This window comes from Pygoscelis adeliae, unplaced genomic scaffold, assembly GCF_000699105.1.
Source record: "Pygoscelis adeliae isolate BGI_AS28 unplaced genomic scaffold, ASM69910v1 Scaffold359, whole genome shotgun sequence".
In the NCBI taxonomy this organism is placed as follows: Eukaryota; Metazoa; Chordata; class Aves; order Sphenisciformes; family Spheniscidae; genus Pygoscelis; species Pygoscelis adeliae.
Genome location: NW_008825553.1, coordinates 256642 through 275034, shown reverse-complemented (window position 1 = coordinate 275034; position 18393 = coordinate 256642). Strand labels below are relative to the sequence as shown.

General features: G+C 54.1%; 1 protein-coding gene across 1 annotated transcript in view; it reads left to right on the top strand.

The window, feature by feature from the left end:
- The window catches only part of LDLRAP1 (low density lipoprotein receptor adaptor protein 1), a 22005-nt gene extending 4556 nt beyond the window's left edge, over positions 1-17449 (top strand). Inside the window, exons 2-9 of the mRNA XM_009332126.1 lie at positions 1904-2046; positions 3660-3772; positions 6548-6662; positions 9505-9577; positions 10055-10138; positions 11503-11633; positions 13299-13333; positions 15362-17449. Coding sequence (XP_009330401.1) covers positions 1951-2046; positions 3660-3772; positions 6548-6662; positions 9505-9577; positions 10055-10138; positions 11503-11633; positions 13299-13333; positions 15362-15506 — 792 coding nt within the window. The 5' untranslated portion in view covers positions 1904-1950 and the 3' untranslated portion in view covers positions 15507-17449. The remainder of the gene's footprint in view (positions 1-1903; positions 2047-3659; positions 3773-6547; positions 6663-9504; positions 9578-10054; positions 10139-11502; positions 11634-13298; positions 13334-15361) is intronic.
- The last annotated feature ends 944 nt before the right edge of the window (positions 17450-18393 follow it).

The window sequence follows — 18393 nt, the reverse complement described above, 5'->3', positions numbered from 1 at the left end:
TTTGCAGAGAGGCCCCTCGAGATGCGGCAGCCCTCGGACTCGCCCTGAGCCCGCTGCGGAGTGACCTTGCAAAGCACCCCCGTGCCCTTCGCTGGGTGGGGGGCATTGCTGTCGCCCCACGGGACGGACGCACCCTGGGCCTGGGTGCAATCGTTTGCGTTCACGGGAGGGTGGGTGAGGTGGTGGTGAACGATGCAGAACAGGATGTGTGGAGGAGCGTCTGTCTGTCTCGGTGCTCAGCCTCGAGTGCTCCTTCCTTTCTGAAAGCACTTCGGTGGCTGCACTTAAACCACCCGTGTTTCCTGTCCCAGGCCAGCGCAAGCTGTGGGTGCCCGGGGCCTCGCTGCAGCTGGCATCGTCCTAGGCAGCGTGGGGTGCTCGGGGGTTCCCCGTCCTCGGTGAGGCCCCGAGCTGCCCTGCACGGGATACGGGACTGGGGGGTATGCGCCGTGCCTGGCTAGGGAGGCAGGGAGCGTGGGGCAGGCAGCTGTGTGTCCATCGCATGCAAACTGCCCTCCACCTCCGCGTGCTCAGCCAGCTTTGGCCACCGAGGGTGGGAGGACAGCAGCAGCACCCTTAGCTTTTGAGAAATCCAGGCTTTTCGCTGGCACCCTCTGTTTCTAGCTGGGATGCGAGGTAAATGCAGCATCCCGCCTGTCCTTGGTTTTTCCTTTCCCTCTTCAGGGTCGGGACCTGCTGCCATGTGTCGGGCGCGGGGCCCCTGCCCTGCTGCAAACTCTTGTCTCTGCAGGGGACCTCTCCCACCCAGCTTCCGTCACTGCCACCTTAGCCAGTGCTGGGCTGGCTGGGGTGGTTCATAGCTTGGCACCCACACCCGACGCTGGGAGTGGTGCCGGGGTTTGTGGCTTATCTCCTGTCTCACCTTCGCCAGGAGGCTGAGTAACCGGGGGTTAAGTCAGGGGCGCGTCCCCCCCACCCTGCGTCCCCGCAGTCTGGTCCTCCCGGTGCTGCGCGTTTGCAGGAAGCTGCAGAGTTTGGCCCTGCTGCTTGGAGGCAGCCGAAGGAGGCTGAATACAAGGCAGCGAAGCCTTCAGGGACGTGTTTTGTCTGCTCTCCTCTCCGAGAGCGCTATCATTCCCCAGGGCCGTGGGCACCTTGGGAAGGCTGTAGTTTGTTGCCTCCCGCTGAAAGCGCGACCTTCCTCAAACACGAGAGCAGCAGATCCTGGGTTGCCAGCTCTGTGTCTGGATGTTAGATCCTATGGTGCAATTTCAGGCTTAGAAATAACCACTTGACTTCTAGTTTGGTCCCAAACTTCTCTCTCTATTTAGGACCCTCCTTCCCACCCCCCAGCACGTAAGGGAAGAGGCTGGTGGCCTCCTTGGCAATCTCAGGGGAGAGCAGAGACCTCTCCCTGGTGAAGCTTCACCCACGCAATGGGCTGTTGGTGACCGATTTAGCAAGTCACAGCACATCACCGGGATCCCTGCAGCTGTGCGTGGGCTTAGCTAGCGGCAAATCCCATCTTAGCCTCTGTGGGTAGGTGATGATTAGGACAGGGTAAGGTTATTGCTGTGCGTGGGGCAGCACCGAGCCCTCCCCTGCACCTGGCTGGGGCTGATGCCTAGGATCCCCTTGGTTATGGTGTGGGCCTGGGCACTCACGATTAAACTGAGGAGCTGATGGATCTTAAAGGGTCGCTACCATTTGCTGTGGCTCGTGGAAAAAGTTTTGTGGGGTTGTCATTGTCTCTGCCCCGTCTCCTTCCCCCAGCGCCTCACGAGAGCTGTGGCAGCACCGTGAGCTCCCAGCCGCTCGGGCACGGGGGCCCAGGCAGTAGCTAAACCAACACCCTGCTTGTACCTAAACCCTCCCTCAGGGCTTGACAGGGGGGTATCCTTGTGCATCTGGGAATCCAAGAGCCTCTTTGTTGCCTCTCTAGAGCTCCCGGAGAACTGGACTGATACCCGCGAGACGCTGCTGGAGGGGATGCTCTTCAGCCTCAAGTACATGGGCATGACGCTGGTGGAGCAGCCCAAGGGAGAGGAGCTCTCCGCGGCCGCCGTCAAAAGGATCGTCGCCACTGTGAGTGTCCGTGCTGGAGCAGAGCCCTGTCTCCTGCTGTTCAAACAAGTCTGTCACCAGGGAGTTTCAAAAGCCGCAGGTCTGGAGGCAGTACCGTCTGTCTGCAGGCTGGGGGGTGTCAGGATTGCAGGTCCAGCCCTTCCAGGGATGAGCAGGCGTCTGGCGGTGAAGGTGGAAATGCAGACAGTGGCACTGGCGAGCCCTCAGGACCAGCCCCAGCCCGTGGATGGGGCAGGCTGCGGAGAGCTGGTGTTACGTGTCTGAGCTCTGGCTCCCCTTGATAAGCTTTGGGTGACCCTGGGTGTGGAAGAAGCCTCTGACCTGGTGAAATCAGCCTTTCCCGGGGTCACCTCTCCTCTTGCAAGGCAGGGACAGTGTTTTGAGCGCGGCCAGCGCATGACCAAGAGCTGGCATGCAGTCCTGGGTTTTCCTTCCCGGGATTTGGAGGGTTAAGAGGAGAAGGGAGCAGGACAGCTTGCTCCGATTCCCAGCCAATACAGCCGCTGTCCTGCTGTAACCTCTGATGCAAGAGGGACCGGTTTCCAGCCATCCTCTAGCACCAAGCCTCCCTGGAGCCCCTGCTCGCTGGGCTCCGAGTAAAATTAACGCTTCTTTAAGCCCTTATAAAACTGAATGAGGCAAAGACCCAATTGTACATTTAACTGTCATAAAACTCAATAGGGTGGCGAACTGTGCTGGGTAATGACGGATCCTTTCCTGGCATGTGCAGAGCTGGAAGGGAGGAGAGCACTCGCATGAAACGGGAGCCGCTGGCAGAGCCCTTCACGACTGCTCTGATCGACCGAGAACAGAGCCTTTAAATAAAAGCCCAGGGCTGAGGCCAGCCTCGGAGGGGCAGGACTGACCGCCGGCTGGTCTGGATGTGGCTCAAGTGAGGTCCCCAGGGAGCAGGGCTGAGGTCTGCAACTAGCTAGCTGTGTATTTTTTTTTTGTTGTTTTCTGAGTTTGGTTTTTTTTGGAGAGAGAAGCTGGGCAGCGAGCTGAATGTAACCCGAAGGCTGAAAGCACGAGACTAGTAAATAAGAGAAAGTGGCCCTTAAAAGTCTAGTTACTTTTTAAGCCGCTGTCCTGACCTTGGTGTGGGGGATGCTTTGCCACTCGAGCGGGGTTTGGCAGCACAGCTCGAAGCCGGCTGCGTGGGAGCCCACGTCCTGCAGGATCGTCTTTCTCCCTTGTTCGAGCTGGTGTCCCCCTCTGCTCCAGAGCTGGCCCTAAAGACAAACCCCCCCGGGGTTTCACCGAGCGCTCACACGGCTCGGCTAGAGCAGCCGCTGCTTCATGCTGATGGCCGTGGGGAAATCCTGGAGGGGTTTTCAACCCCACCAGTGGAGGTGCTGGGCTGGAAGTACCTCCATGGGGTGGGGGGTGCGTGTCCTTGTCTCGTTAATGCCAGCAAAAATCACTGCTTCAGGGAAGGAAGGGTTTTAATGAGTGCCTTATCACACCTGGTAGTAAATTCAGTCTCTAGTACTAACAAGTGCTATTAATGTGCCTATATAGTCCGTATCTGGAATCTCTGCTCTGCTCACGTAGCTTTGGATGTATCGGTGTTAAAAGCCTGTAACTTTCCTCTCCCTCTTTTCCTTCCAAAGGCGAAAGCGAGTGGAAAGAAACTGCAGAAAGTGACTCTGAAAGTCTCGCCCAGAGGGATCGTGTTAAACGACAGCGGAACAAACGAGCTGATCGAGAACATCTCCATATACAGGTGGGTTACGGGATGCGCTGCAGTGGGTGTGTGCTCTGAGGCTCCTTGTCTGCTCCGGTCTCCACCTGGGCTGAGCTGATGTCGCGCTGGCCATCACGTCTTGATGGAAAGCAATGGGGAGGGAAGGAGGGTGGTTGGTAAATTTAATGTCTGGTGCAATAAGTGTCCAGCCGGGGATAAGGAAAGACGTGACGAGCCTGGAGGTGTCATGTGTGCCGTCTACCGATCCACGGCCAAGTGCTTCACGGCGACGTGTGGCTTTACTGCCTCTTATTGGCACTAGAAACGCCAAAGCATCCGGGGTGACGGCAAGAGTTGAATACGGAGGATGGTCAGAGCATCTCCATGCGGGCAAGGATGCGACCGCCGGAGCCAGGGCTGCCCTCCCCTCGCTGGCTGCTCTGCACCTCTGATACATTTAAGTAGCTCTGACAAAGAGCCGGGCTGGGACAGTTGTTGAGACCCGATACCAGTGTGGGGAGGGCGGGGATGGATTATCCCATACCCGCTCCTCGGGCTTTGGCAAATATTTCTTCCAAAGAGGCTGGAGGCAGGCGCAGGCCTGGCGGAGCAGAGCTCAGCTTGGATCTGGCCCTTTCCATCTTCTCCATCCCTTCTCCCTCTACATCCCCCACACTCTGCTTCTGTCCTTCACCTGCTGCTCTGTTCCCCTTTGCTAAATGCGGGATGGGGAGCACTGGGTTGGGGCACTCTCTCTAACCAGCTACTAACCCGCTTGCTTTTCTCCAGTTCAAACTAAGCAGTCGCATACAGCCACTGGTGCTGAGCCCCAGCCCTCCCCAGGAGATAAACCCCCTGCTAAAGGGCAGAGCTGGGTGAAGCGGCCACGCCAAAATCGGGATCGCTGCGCCGGTGTAAAAGCAGGCAGAGCCGCGGGGCCGGGGTTTTTAGATGCTGCCTTAAATTCTCCCCAGATGCTTTAACAGCCGTTGATAAAGCTGTGCCCCCCGGTCAGCGCTCATGTACCAGCATCCCCTTGGTCCAGTTGGCTGAAGTCAGCGCGTCTTAAATAGGCTGTTGATGTGGGGACTGATGCTGTTCCCGGGAGATGCTGGCACTGTGGGAGCGGGGATCACGGCGAAAGCTGGGGTCTCTGTGCGTGGGGGGTCACCTCCCCACCCTGCGAGCGTGCTCCACCAGTGGCGGTCCCAGGGCTTTCCTCTTAACACCTCTACTGTCTTCTCTTCGGCTTTTCTATTCACCGGGATGATGCTGGCTCTGAGCTCTTGCCCCGGATCGTGTGCTGGGGCAGGACGGGGTGACCGTGGCTAAAACGCAGCCACCGTCACCGGACATGCCGCTGCCAGAGGCCTCTGTCGTAAAACTGGCTCGCTTCAGAGGCAGGTGTGAGATATCCTTTCCCTGGAAATCAATGGCCGTCGAATATCGAGCTGAGCGCTGGGGGTTGCTGGAAGGGCCACGTGCCTGTGCAGACGACCTTCCGCGGCTTCGTCACAATTATTAAAAGAGTGGCCACGCCGCTTTGGGAACAAAACGGGAGGAAGGAATGAACTTCCAAGCGCCTCTTTAATCCAGAGCACGGCTCAGCTCTGGAAGACAAAATATAGGCCACTGAGCCAGAGGCATCCTCACACGCAACAAGAAGCTAATGCCGTGTAAATAAATTTTGAATGTGGCTTGTTAAGTCCCAGCACCTGCTGGGAACCGGGACCTTCCTGTCCCCTCCCTGCAAACTCTTGGGGGCAGCAAGAGCAGGAGCTGAATGGGCGTCGTGGAGCCATGGGAAAACTTTTACTGAAGTGTCCCACTTTTTCCTTGGGTTTTCTCTTTCCTTAACACCTGTTTGATCTGTCGCGTGCCCAGGGAAGAGGCTTTGCTCGCTGCTAGCGCCTGCCGCCTTGCACTAAACCTCTGGGTTGCTCCGGCCTGTGCTCGCTGGCTTCAGACGAGACGCTCGGTCCTGCAGCTCCTGGTGCAGATGGACCCGCGGGAGGCAGGGGTGGTTGATGCTGAGGGACCCGCTGCCCCGCAGAAGGGAGCTGAGCCCTCGGTCACAGCCTGATCTCCCCAAACAGGTCAGCCTGTTGCTATTCCAGAGTCTTGTTCGGCATTTCGGAGTCAGCCCTGCCCTGCCCCGGGGGCTGGGAGAGACACGGCCATCCTGGGGATGCTCCACTGGGGCAGCCGAGCCTCCTTCCTCGTGTCCCATGTGCTCAGGGGTCTCGGAGCATCCCGTGCATCTGCTACCGCGGATCTCGGAGCCTGAATTTCAGCCTTTCCAACAGCTTTTCTTGGGCACCCCTGCATCAATTTCTTTCCCTGGTTTGAGCCTCAAGATTAAATTGTAGGCTGAGAACAAGTCCTCCTCTCTCCTTGCAAGCTTATCCTCTACGGAGAATCTTCCGGAGTCGCTCTTCTGAAGGCAGAGCATTTGTCAGGTGTAGTCCCAGGCTGGCACACTGCAGAGTCTTTACCTTCTCTAACCTGTCCTTTCCCACAAGGTGAAACATTTTCTCTTCTCTCCTGCCTCTGCGTGTGATGCATGTGGTTCACTCCGTGGCCGCAGGAGTTGCTCTGGGCTTCTCTTACGCTCAAGCCAGTGGCATCAACTCCTCTGCTTTGGGAAGGAGGTGCACTGAAGCCTGGTAACGCTCCCACGCTCCCTCTGCCTCCCCTGCTTGGCCCCGGAGCTGGAAGCCCTGGGGTAGGCGCTTGCTGGCAGGTCAGAGGAGGGGTTGGTTGATCTCCCTTGCACACAGTGCCCCGGACAAGACATTTCGTTCTGTCTTTCAGGATATCCTACTGCACGGCAGACAAGATCCACGATAAAGTGTTTGCCTACATTGCCCAGAACCAGCTCAATGAGAACCTGGAGTGCCATGCCTTCCTCTGTACCAAACGGAAAATGGTCAGTCCAGAGGAAGAAATGGGGATGTGGCTGTAGGAGGAGGAAGCAGAGAGGGGCTGCGCCGGTGAGATAACAGCTCTGCCCCTAGTTAGAGCGAGGGGGAGCCCTGCCCCAGCGAATGGCCACGGGAGAGCACCCACCCTCCGCCTGCCCACAGGCAGTTAATCCTGGCAATGCTGCCCAGTGCCTGGCCATCACTCTCGAGCAGGCGTAACTCCGGGCTGGATTCAGCCCATCTTGGCAGGTAAAAGCCTTTCTGCCCCAAGCTCTGAGCCAGGGGTGAGAGGACCTGGCCCTGCACCAGCACCTGAAACCCCCCTGCCGTGCTGCGGTCCCAGCTGCTGGGACTCTTCCCCGCTCAGCATCCACTTCCCTGGGCTGCTGGAGCCGGTCTGAGCGCGGCGTGCGGAGAGGCTTTGGCAGGCGGGGAGGTCTCCGGGGAGGCTGGCAGTGAGGTGCCCAGGGGCGGCCTCCTTGATGGGAAGTATTTAGCCAGTGGTTCTGGGCTCGCTGCCCTGGCTTCCTTCCATTTCTTGCCCTTGAAGCTCCTTGTCCAATTTTTCGCAGCGTCTTTGCAGACGGGGCCATGTCCTCCCTATGGGAGCAGCGCAGGAGACCCCGCTGCATGCCGAGGATGGGGCTTGGAGCAGGGACCTGTGTGTAGAAAACGGTCTCTGGCTCTTGCTTTGAACCCGCTTGTGGGATTTTTTCCCTGCTGATTCAGTGCATCAGGATGGGCAGGGACCCAGCACCAATGAGCTGGCGAGGGAGAGAAGTGGGCGCTGGCTGCAAGCTGGGCAAGGAGAGCCCTGGGGGTCTCTCCAGTGGAGCCAGGGCTGGGGCTGAGCCCCCTCCCTGTGGCAGGAAGGGCCTTTAGGGGAGAGGAAGGGCAGGTCAGATCCCTCTGTCCCCAGAAATCCTTCCCCTGGTGCCCGTTGCGGGGCCTGAGCCGAGAACAGGATCTCCCAAATCCGCAGGGAAACAAACCTCCCGAGAGCCATTCCCAGCCGGTGCATCCCGGCGTGGTGACTCCTGGGTCCTTACGAGCATCCCTGTGCTCGGAACGCGGCCACCACAGCTCTGTTAACATTCTGCGCTTCTCCTGACGTTTTTTTTCCGGGGAGAGAATAATGGAAGCTACAAGTTGTCTCTCCTTTCTGCAGCGTGCGCTCCCATCCTTGCACGGCGAAGATAAGCCTCGCTCTGCAAATTAAAATTTAAATCTCTCCAGTGCTAAAAGAATTATCTCAGTGGTACATCAGCTCAGTGTGTCTCCCTCCAAATAAAGTTCTCCACAAGGCCTTTTGTGGCAAAAACTAGGAATATTTATTTTTTTTTTTCCTTTAAAACGCATGCACGTTATGCTGGTAAGGCGATGCCCTGCTCCCAGACCAGGGACTGTCCCTGCCCCAGGGCAGGGTCCCTGAATGTGTGCACAGCTACCAGTCACGGGCATATAATTAGTCCATATTTTTAGTTCATGGGTAATTCTCAACGGTAGCTGGGTCTATTAAACTTGATTCAGATGTGACAGCTTAAATTGTAAACAGCTGTGAGGAGTTTCATACTTAATTACCATATTTAAGTTTTTGCCATAAAGCATTTGCACTTCCATCAAAGATGTAAATAGCTCCGACATTCAAATGAGCTCTCCTGCTTTGCGAGGCTTAATTGGCACCGATAGGTCTCCTTGTCCCTCCCGCACAGGAGCGCCTGGCTTTTGGGGGATGCCAGTGCTCCGTTCGTGCCCCCCCCCCGTCTCCATCCTCCGAGCAACCAGGGGGCTGCGGGTTACGGACCCGGATCTGGGTTTGTTTAGTTTGCAACTTAGTAAAACGAACTCGCGCCTCAGGGCTCCTGCAGCGCGCCAGCCTTGCAGAGTGTTACTCGTTATCTCCTTGCACTTAAACTGCTCGTGAGCTCTGCCTTCTCCTAATGAAACTGGCATTTATGTCACTATTTATACATCTCCAGCAACTCGGGCTGTTTAAGGTGGTGGGTTTTTTTAATGCTGCTCAAGCTCTTGGCTTGGTGAGGAATGGAGGGGCTGAAGGGGAAGGTGTCCCTGCTCCTGCTGCGGCCCTGGCTGTTGCAAAACAAACCCACGCTGTTGGTCTAAGCCAGAGAGACCCCAGCTTAGCTCGGGAGAACCAGGGGAAGGCCCTGGGATCTCTCTTGTCCTGCCTCTAAGATTGCTCCCCGTTGGAGAGAGCTGCAAATTTGTGGCGTTTTACCCTGTTGCTCTCGGAGCATCCTCGTGCATGCGGTCGTGCGCGGTGCTGGGGAGGGATGGACCGCAGCTCTGCGCATCCCTCCCCAGCACTGGTATGGCCTGCAGCGGCGTGGTCCCGGGCTCGGCCCGGGCGCTGATTCCCTTTGAGATGTTGGTCGTTCTGGTGGGTGATGCTAGCACAGCCGAGCCCTGGAGCGGGGAGCCACATCCCTCAGGGAGCTGCAAGGACGAGCCCGGGGCCATGCAGCACTTGCACTTGTTTAGATCGCTCTTAGGTGTGGGCTGCAGGAAGAGCTGCGCGTGCCCCACGGTCAGGAGCAGCTCTTCTCTCCCCATCCGTCAGCGCGATGGCTGTGACAGCCATGTCCCTGCCTCCTCCGTCTTCCCATTACACCTGAAGACGTATCTATAATGAGCTGCGTGTCCCACACGGAGCAAGTCTCTGCTTCCATCAATATTTGATTACCCCTCCCCAGCCAGATGGGGAGCGCAGAGCGGAGGACTGGTTGGATCCAGGTTAACATGAATCTGCAAAGCAAAACCTCCAAATGATTTAAATCTACGTGAGGACCCGTCGATTAACATGCTGCCTCACCACTGTCCTTCCAGGCGCAAGCGGTCACCCTCACCGTAGCCCAGGCCTTCAAAATCGCATTTGAGTTCTGGCAAGCGGCTAAGGAAGGTGAGTTTTTTCCTCCTCTTCCCGCTCTTCACATGAAAGTTCAAGGGATGACTTTGGGTTTTTTCCAGGTTTCGAGTGCTTTTTCCCCTTGCCCTCCAAATTTCCAGGCTGCTGTTAAGGTTGGTCCAACCTCTGGTGTGATTTAAGGCATCTTCCAGGTTGCTCTCGACAGCCTTGTAAATCCAGCCAAATTTTGGCTGCGCTCCTTTCTTGCAGGTGGGGTGTGAAGGACCTGGTGCTTGTCTGTGGTGCCCGGAGCCCTGCCGCTGTTGGCAGGGGTCTATTAAACTTGATTCAGATGTGGGGAATTTCTTTCTTTCTTTATGCTTTCACCTTCCACAAGATTATAAAATGCACCCAGAGCGTGGGCTGCTGTGGGGCAGAGGAGACCTGGTGGCCCGTCCTAGCTGTCCCTCCTCCCTAAATGCTTGCGGGGAAGCGCTCTGCGGGCAGTGACGGGGTCTCCTTCTTTTGCAGAGAAGGAGAAGCGGGAAAGGTCCATCTTGGAAGGAGAAGGGACGAGCAGCCCCAGCTCAGAAGGACCTGCCCACCCCGACGCACGTAAGTCACCACCAGCAGAGCTTTGCTTCGGGCTCGGGGACGGGGAACAGCCTGAGGTCTGCGGGGTTTTCCCTGAACGGGGCGGGCTCCTGGGAGGGCTTTGAAGACCAGTAAGGAGCAAACGCTTTTGTCGTAGCGGAGATGTTGCCCTCGGCAGAGCGCTTGGGATGCAGCGGCCGCCTGTCGAGTCCTTCCATCTCCCCCTTAAATATCTTGTGCAGCCCCTCGTACACAGCTGCTGCCACCCCAAATCTGTTTAATTCTGCCCCAGGCAAATTTGCCGTAATGTCCTTATGAGCTTAGCGTGGACCCCCCACATCCCAAGTTTGATTTTGGGTTTGTCTCGGACCCAAAACACTTGCCATCCCATTGGCTGAAGGAGATGGACATCCAGGTGCCGCTCTGCCTCCGGCTCCCCTAAGGAAGGAGAGGTGCATGAAAATAAAACAATTAAATAGTAAACCCCCTCATAATTCAGTGCCTGGCTGTGGGTCCTCTGCTGCCTCTGAAATGCAAGACATGTAGCCAGGGAGAAGTGGGACAAAAGGCTAATCTCTTCCATGCTGGCCACGGAGATAAGAGGATTTGGCACAGAGGAAAATAGCATTAAACTGGGCTTCCTTCCAGGCTGGCACGTCTCGTTTCTTCATGTGAAGGCCCAGGACTGGAGGAATCTGTCACAAATGGTGGCACATCGGGATAAGCGAGGCCCAGGGCTGCCGCGGGTGTAGGAATGGGCTCCGGCGTCTGCCTGGGGGACGCTCCGCAGCTGGGGCGCTTCTGCATCCACCCTTACTGCAGGGTGATGGGGAGGATTTGAGGCTTCCCTGAAACAACCCAGCCTGCGGTGTACCGGCAGCCCCCCAGCTACAAACTGCTCTTCACCCAATGTGGGATTTGCCCTCGGTCCTGTAAAATAATAATAATGCGTCTTTGTAAGACGCTGAATCGATGCCGTGGGCTGAGCTGAGGATACCGCCCGGGTTCTGTTCCCACCGTGGGGTTGGGATGTCCTGGTCAGCTCTGCCTGGGCCTGATCCTGACTCATCCTGAATGTAAGCGGGTACCCAGGAGCCTCCCCTGATGGCTGCTGGAGGGATGAGCCGGCCGATCCTCCCTTGCGTCCCTGTCGAGAGGGTCTCGGGTGCCTGATCTGAGCATCACAAATTACTCAGGCTGAAACCACGGCCCCCGCTGGGGTGAATGCAGCTCCTCCGTGGTAAAATTTGGGGCCGTTCTGAAGGAATTTGATGCAACCCTTTGATTCCCCTCTTGAGGGGAAGCGATTACTGCAAAAAGGCTTGGTTTTGTGTCATCTCTGTTTTCCCCTCCCCTGCCTCATTCCCTCTCCTCTCTGTTCACAGCAGCAGCCACAGGGAACTTGCTGGATTTAGAAGATCCTGCCAAATCGCCCCTGACCAGCAGCGCAAACTCCCCACACTTAGATAACAGCGTGTTTGGGCCCAGCTCCTCTGTAAATAACAACGTGGTGTGGGTAAGTGTGTGCCCGGGGAACCGCGGCATCTGCCGAGCCGGGGGGCTGCGATGCCACCTCCATTTCATGTGCTCCAGGTCCCATCATGGGGTTTTTTCTCGGATAAACCCCCCCTGGGAGCTCTGGGGCGGCTGAGCCGTTCAGGCAGGGTTTCAGAGGTGCCCGAGCGAGCTGGGTTTCAGTGTCCTACTTGAAATGATCGATTAGTGTTCGAGTACCTACTGCCCTTTTTAGGCTCTGTAAATAAATGAACGAGATTGCGAGGCACTCTGAGAAACGCCGCTGTCAGATAATTGAATATTACTTATTCTCAAGCAGCATTTCTCAGTGGTTTGTCACTTAATTGAGAGACCACCTAACTGCTCTGTTCAGGGGAAAAAATCATTATGTTGATGGCTTTTGTTTACCGTTCACTAAAACCAGGTTATATTTATGGTTGTTATTACTCTTATTTTTCCCTTGTTCTTGTTTGTGGCTGTACCTGGCTTATATAAGCGTGGATGGCTTCTCTAAAATGCCATCAGTCATCTGGCTTAATTGTTTCATGGACCACTGGTAGAAAAATAACGACCCAGCCCATGTGCCTGGGCGTGCATCTGCCAGGGAGCCTCCTCCATGCCCAAGTGCTCCATCACCAACCGAGCTGGGGCTGATCTTTGAAGCCCCTCTTGACCTGGGACCTCATCCCCGCGCCGTGCCCTCTCTGGAAACACGCTGTCTGCTAAATATTGGAGAATTGAATGATAAAGGCCTTTGCCTGGAGCCTGTTTCTTGAGTCTGCTGGGTCTGAGCCTGAGGCTTTTCAGGTTAAACCTGAAGATCAACTCTAAGTCTCATCAAATCCTGGAGGCTTATCAGGGGTCTCCGATCCCTCCCTTCTTGCAGAGTTTTCATACTTTACATATTACATTAAGTCTGTAAGTGCATCGCACGATTTTGGGAATAGTCAAGTCTGTCCTTAGCAAAGCCCTCGCACAGATCCCGTCCTCCTGCACGGGAAACCTTTCTCCCCCAGGCAACTCAAATGCTTTCCCTGGGAAACCTTAAGAGCAGACCAGAGCTAAAGGATCCCAGAGCTGCTTTCAAGCAGCGCAGGCTCCCCCTGTGCTGGTGCAGGGTTGCTTTCCAGGTTCCTGATCCAGAAAAGCCCCGAGGGTTGCCTGGAGCATCTTTTGGAGCTCTGTCTGGGTCCCTCCTCTTAGCAGGAACCTGCAGCGTGTGCCAGTCTTGGGGCAGGAGCTGGAAGAGCCGAGGGCTGTGGTTAATCCCAGAGCGGGATGTGGTCCAGCTGATGGGCCAGATCCAGCCCGTGCAGGCAGTGGGGCAGAATTAGCCTGGTCTGGAGACGGTGGGAAAGGGCCAAGCCCCTGCCCCATCCCTGGGCTGCGAGGGGAGCGTGGCATCCCCGACCCGAGCCCTGGGATCTGCTCTGAGGAAGCCTGGACCACCTGGAGTTACGCCTCTTACCCTGGGGCTTGTGCAGCGAGTGAGATAACACCTGCCCAAGGAGGCAGAGTGCCGAGAGGAGTGTTGCTTTAGGCACTCAGAAGTCAATATATATATATTTTTTGTCTGCCGTGCTCAAGCACAGAGCCGGATCTCTCAATACACTTTTGTGCATTCTCTTAGCAACTGCTTCTCTCTCTTTTTATCTCTTTAACAAAGGAAATGGATGATGGTCTCGACGAGGCATTTTCAAGGTAATTCTAATAATTCCCTTTACAAGTTCACGCCACCGCGGACCAGCCCGGGAGACTTGACTAGTGACTGGCTTTTAATAATGCTTCTAATCTAATCAGCCGCCGTGATCTGACCTAGGCAGCTGCCCCATCAGTGCCTCAGCTGTTAATTGAAAGATAGGCTTTGAGGCTGGCTGATAAGCCAAATATTTTGACAACCTTTTAAGGATGGAGAGAGGCTGTATGTGATAGGGAATTTAATTCCCCAAGCAGTTGGTGTGTCCGCTCCTGCTTGCCGGCGTGGTTTGAGGCTGCCTGTTTCCAGCCCCCGTGCTAGCTGCGGCAATGCTGGTCCCACCTTCTGGCACGGGGACTTTACCCTTCCTCGCCCCTCCGTGAGGCTTGGACTAACCCTGGGACTTGGTTCCCATCTGTCCCCAAACCACCAGCAACTGCTGAGGGCAGCCTCCCTGCTCCGCTGGTCCCTGTTGCAGCGCGGTTGCATCAGGGTGACTCTGATGCACCAATTTTGAACTCATGCACCTGAGCACGTTCAGAGTTCGTGGCCATAGCTTCATGTGGCTTAGTTCACTTTCCAAGCCAAATTAAGAGCTTCCCTGCACATGCACGCCGAGCAATCCAGCAATGTTAAACAAATCCGTTTTCTTTCAGGTGAGTTTTCCTGTCTGTCCTCGTGCAGGCAGGCCCCTGCGGGGTGGTGGGGATGCTTTAGTGTTCCCGGGTCCCGTCCTCCAGATCAGTGCATGAAGCCGCCCGGCCGCCGTTCGGGCAGCGTGAGCTGCGAAGGCGCCAATTTGGGCAAAGAGCTGCCTCGGGTGCAGATGCTACGGGCAGCAGAGAGCTGCCAGGACTCTTCCTCCAGCTGGGAGGAGCTGAAGGAGGGAGTCGGGCAGTAGCAGGGCTGAGCCCAGCGTCGTCACCTCCCCAAGAGCCGCTCGCCTCCGCTGGGGTTTGCAGCAGTGCAAAAACTGCACGCTCAGCCCTAAGGAAACAGACCTTCATGCCTTGTTTGGCTCTCAGGAATGATTTACAGCTTTCACTTCCACGGTAGCCCTGTTCCAAGTTGTGTTCGATAAAGGGGCGGCTTGAATTTATGTCTTAATGTTGTCTATTTTCCTCACCTCTGTTCCTTGCCCTACTTAATTAAGCAGATGTTGTTGGTTGCGGTCTTTTGTTTTGCATTGCTGGATGCCGAGCTGTCACATCACCCTTGGCCTTCCGGTGACTCAGTATTTGGACTGCTCATCCACCGAGGTGGATGCTTCTGAAAGCGTTCATTTTTCTTTTTTATTAAAAAACATGCGTGTGGCTAGTTTAATCTGAGGCTTATTCAACACGATGCCTCCCCTGGATGAAACACCAAATATTTGAGTTAACCTTTTGGCCCTGGGAGAATTGATGCTGCAGTGTTACATTTTCATAGAGGTATTTAGTAACACAACAACAAGCTGGGGCTCGTTAGGTTTTGTGAAACGTCTAGGATGGGCTGAAGACCCTTTAAAGCTGATCCTGTGGGCCGTTAAATATCATCTGAGTCCTGCTGCGTCTTAACCCAAAGAGTTAAATGCTTGGGCCAGGGAGTGCGGCGGGCAGCGAGCGACAGCACATGCTGCGCGTCCAGACACACCACCGTGAAAACTGAGTCATTGCAGTGAGGCTGCTCCTTTGGTCGGTGGAGCCTTTATGCTGAGATAAGATCCCAGCTATAACGATGCCCCCGCCAGCAACGGCTTGGGGGAGGAACACGGCACCGTTCTGTCAGACCATTAATATACGGGATGTCCAGACTGCAAATTCCCTGGATGCCTGTAGGGGAAATGTTAGGACAAACCAGCAGCAAAGCTACAACAAACTTGAGCGAGCTGCAAATGTTAGGTGCCAGCTCTCCCCTACTGAGTTATTTCCTTCTGTTGGAGGATTTTGAAATGTGGAACTGCAGCTAGGGTTCGGCATTACGGATGCATCAAGCATCCAGGCTATAAGCCACATGGATTTGTGTTCTTACTTTCTGTTTTTCTCCCCTCTTAGACTGGCTCAGTCGAGAACAAACCCGCATGTCCTTGACACGGGACTGACGGCTCAGGATATCCAGAGTGCCGAAACGCTCTCACCTGTAGACTGGAACAAAATAGATTCCAACACAGGCGAGAAAGATGATCTGTTCATGTTTTGAGGTCAGATGCATCTAACAGCTGACAAGAGAATAACCACTAAAAGTCTATGGACTGAATCATGCTGTTCCGGGTGCTGTACGCAAGGGACTCTTCTGAGGGCTCTTCACCAAGTCGGTTGATGTTACAGCACAGTTTAGACCAAAGCTTTAGAAATCTAATGCAGATTTTTGTACTTTGCTTTTATCTAAACCACGAGATGCTCTTCACCATATTTATTCATAGCCGTTACAGTTTACATATATTATTGGAAGGTGTGTAGAGCATCTACAATATTAGGTGGCAATATACCATGGAAGAACCTTCAGCAGTGCCTGTTCCTCTCTGAAAAAGACTATGCAACGCCAAAGTCTCTCTGTATGTACTTTTCTAGACGAAGGTCTGCAGATGCAAATGCAATTGCAAGCACAACTGTTACTAATCCACTGTTTCTTGAACAACACATCACCTGCCTAGGCGGAGGGGAGGAGATTTGCAGCAGCTGCTAACAGTGTTAAAATCAAAGAGGTAGCAGAGATCTTGCTTTTGTTGTGAATGTCTGTGATACTCTCACAGTTGTCAATCACCCCTACGTGTTCTGGCTGTTTCTTTGCCAGCTTCGTATGGGAATTGACGCTTTTTTACCCAAAGACTCTATGAAGTTTTGCACTTTAAAACTTGAACTGAAAGCAATGGTCCGAATTGTCAAGGTAAGCACTGCCTGTAACTTCTCTTCAGAAGCTGTTTACCCAAAAAAACCCCAACCCAGCAATGCTGCAGGTCTGTTTCAAAACTGACTACTCACGCGCACCGTTTCTGATGCCACTCAAAATACTAAGGCTCCGTTGCACTGTTGGCTTTAAAAGCAAAACCACCAGGGAGTAACAATTTGTTTTGCTAAAGCATGTTGAAAGTTGCGGGTTGGGTGAACCCAGTAGCACAATAGATCTGTGTTCTTAGCTCGGCTAAGTGGATTTGGCTGTGCATGCCTTTTTGCTGTCTCAAAACCATTTGGTTGTTGCTCACAGTCAATAGACTCAAATGGAATTGGATTAGGCAAGAGCAATACCTGGATGTTCAATTAGCAAGAGGTGCCCCTTCCAGCGGTACTCCGATCCTCTTCCCCCCGACACCCGCATCTCCCGTGAGGCTTGGGAAGCTGTCTTCATCTGCTCCTGGAATTGAAAATAAGTAATGGAGGTATAAAGCTTATGCTAATTAAAAGATTAAGTTTAATGATCCTAAATAGTTGCACTGACAGTTTGCAGTGTTTGTGGCCTTATGTGAAGTAAACTAATCTGTTTTATAGATTTGTAACTTGGTTTTGAAACACTAATTCATTCCCCAGATAGCTCTTTATAACTCTCTTAAAACTGCTTGCAGGAAAAAAAAAAAAAAGAAAACCCTCTTTGGCAGCTGTAAGAATTTATTAGGAAACAGCTGAGTGACTCTAACTTAGATTTGATTCCCCCCCCCAAGTGTTGTTGTGATAAGGTATCGAGGACTTGTGAAGCTGACTCATCATGTCTCTTAATAAAATGTGTGCTCTGTTTATCCTGTAAAATTGTGTTTAAAGCAATTTTACATCTTGAAACTACTGTGCCCATGACTTATTTGATCGTACGTGTAGCATCAGTCTCGCGACTGAAGGAATTATTCAAAGCTTGTCCGTGCTACAGAGGCACACGGCAGAGACATGAACCTGTTGCGTAAGCAACGCCAAAACTGCGCTGAAGTGGTTGTAGCAAGCGCCTTGTCCTGACCCCGGGGAGTGGTGATCTTCCTAGGAAAGAGCTTGGGCTGCAGGAATGGACTGTGAGGATTTCTCTGTACATTGGTATTTCTCCTTTTCTAGAGATTCTAGGAGCATATACTGAAATGCACAATACTATATATGTATGTATATAGTTTTTTAAGAAAACCTTCTGCTGTAAAGAATATCTGTACTGAGGAAAATAAAAGTTCTACCATTTTTTGGAGTGTCTGTGCTGGGTGACTTTATTTTTACTGTGGTCCTTTTAATGTGTATTTCTAACGGGTTGAGTTCTCTGCCTCCCTTGATGCGGAGCAGTAAGCGATTGGAAACATCCACGGGAGGTTGGCGTCCGTTGGAAGACTCTTTCCAGGGCCATCCAGGTGGGGAAAAGGCTGCAGTTAGACGCCAGTCCGTGGTGCTGCCTCCAAGAAGCACTTACGGGGCTGGATGTGGCCACGTGGGATGCACGGAGGGATGTGCAACGGCCGCCTTCCCTCCTGCGCCAGTCGGGGGGTGACCGTTGCAGCCTGCTTGGTAAATCCAACCTTGCCTGAGCCCCTGCGTCGCCAGATCGGCCTCCAGGTAAGAGCGTGACAGAGGATGAGAGAGGGAAGTCAGTGCTTCGGCCTCGTCTGCAGGTAAACGTGGTGTTCGTAACATCAAAAACCAAAATCTTTTAATTGACAGAGTTTCTGAGTTGCTGCGCAAAGTACTTCTCCCCTGGGGGGAGTTTAATTTGTACAGCTGCCTTTTAAATTAAAACGGCTCGAAGAGCCCGGCGCTGCCCTGTGTATTCGGCCTCTCCCTGCAATTCCTGCCTTTGCTGGCTGCGGGCTTGGAGCGGCCGGGCTCCCACAGCTACTGGCTAACCACGCTGCTAACGCTGGTCTGGGAAGCACAGGGCGAAATTCTGCTGGGGATGCTGACAAAGAGATTTAACCTGTGAGTAGCACCACGCTCCCTTCGGGGTGTCAGAGCTGGGCTGCGGGCAGAGCAAAGGGACTTCGCAGAGATGCCTCTCTTCCTGCAGTGTTAGAATAACAAAACAAATTCAATAAAAGTTCATTTTTCTGTTTAAACTGCCTGTTCCAGTGTGAGGAGATGCCCCAGATTATGAGTATTTGAGTACCGGCAGTCTGCACCTTCATGCATAA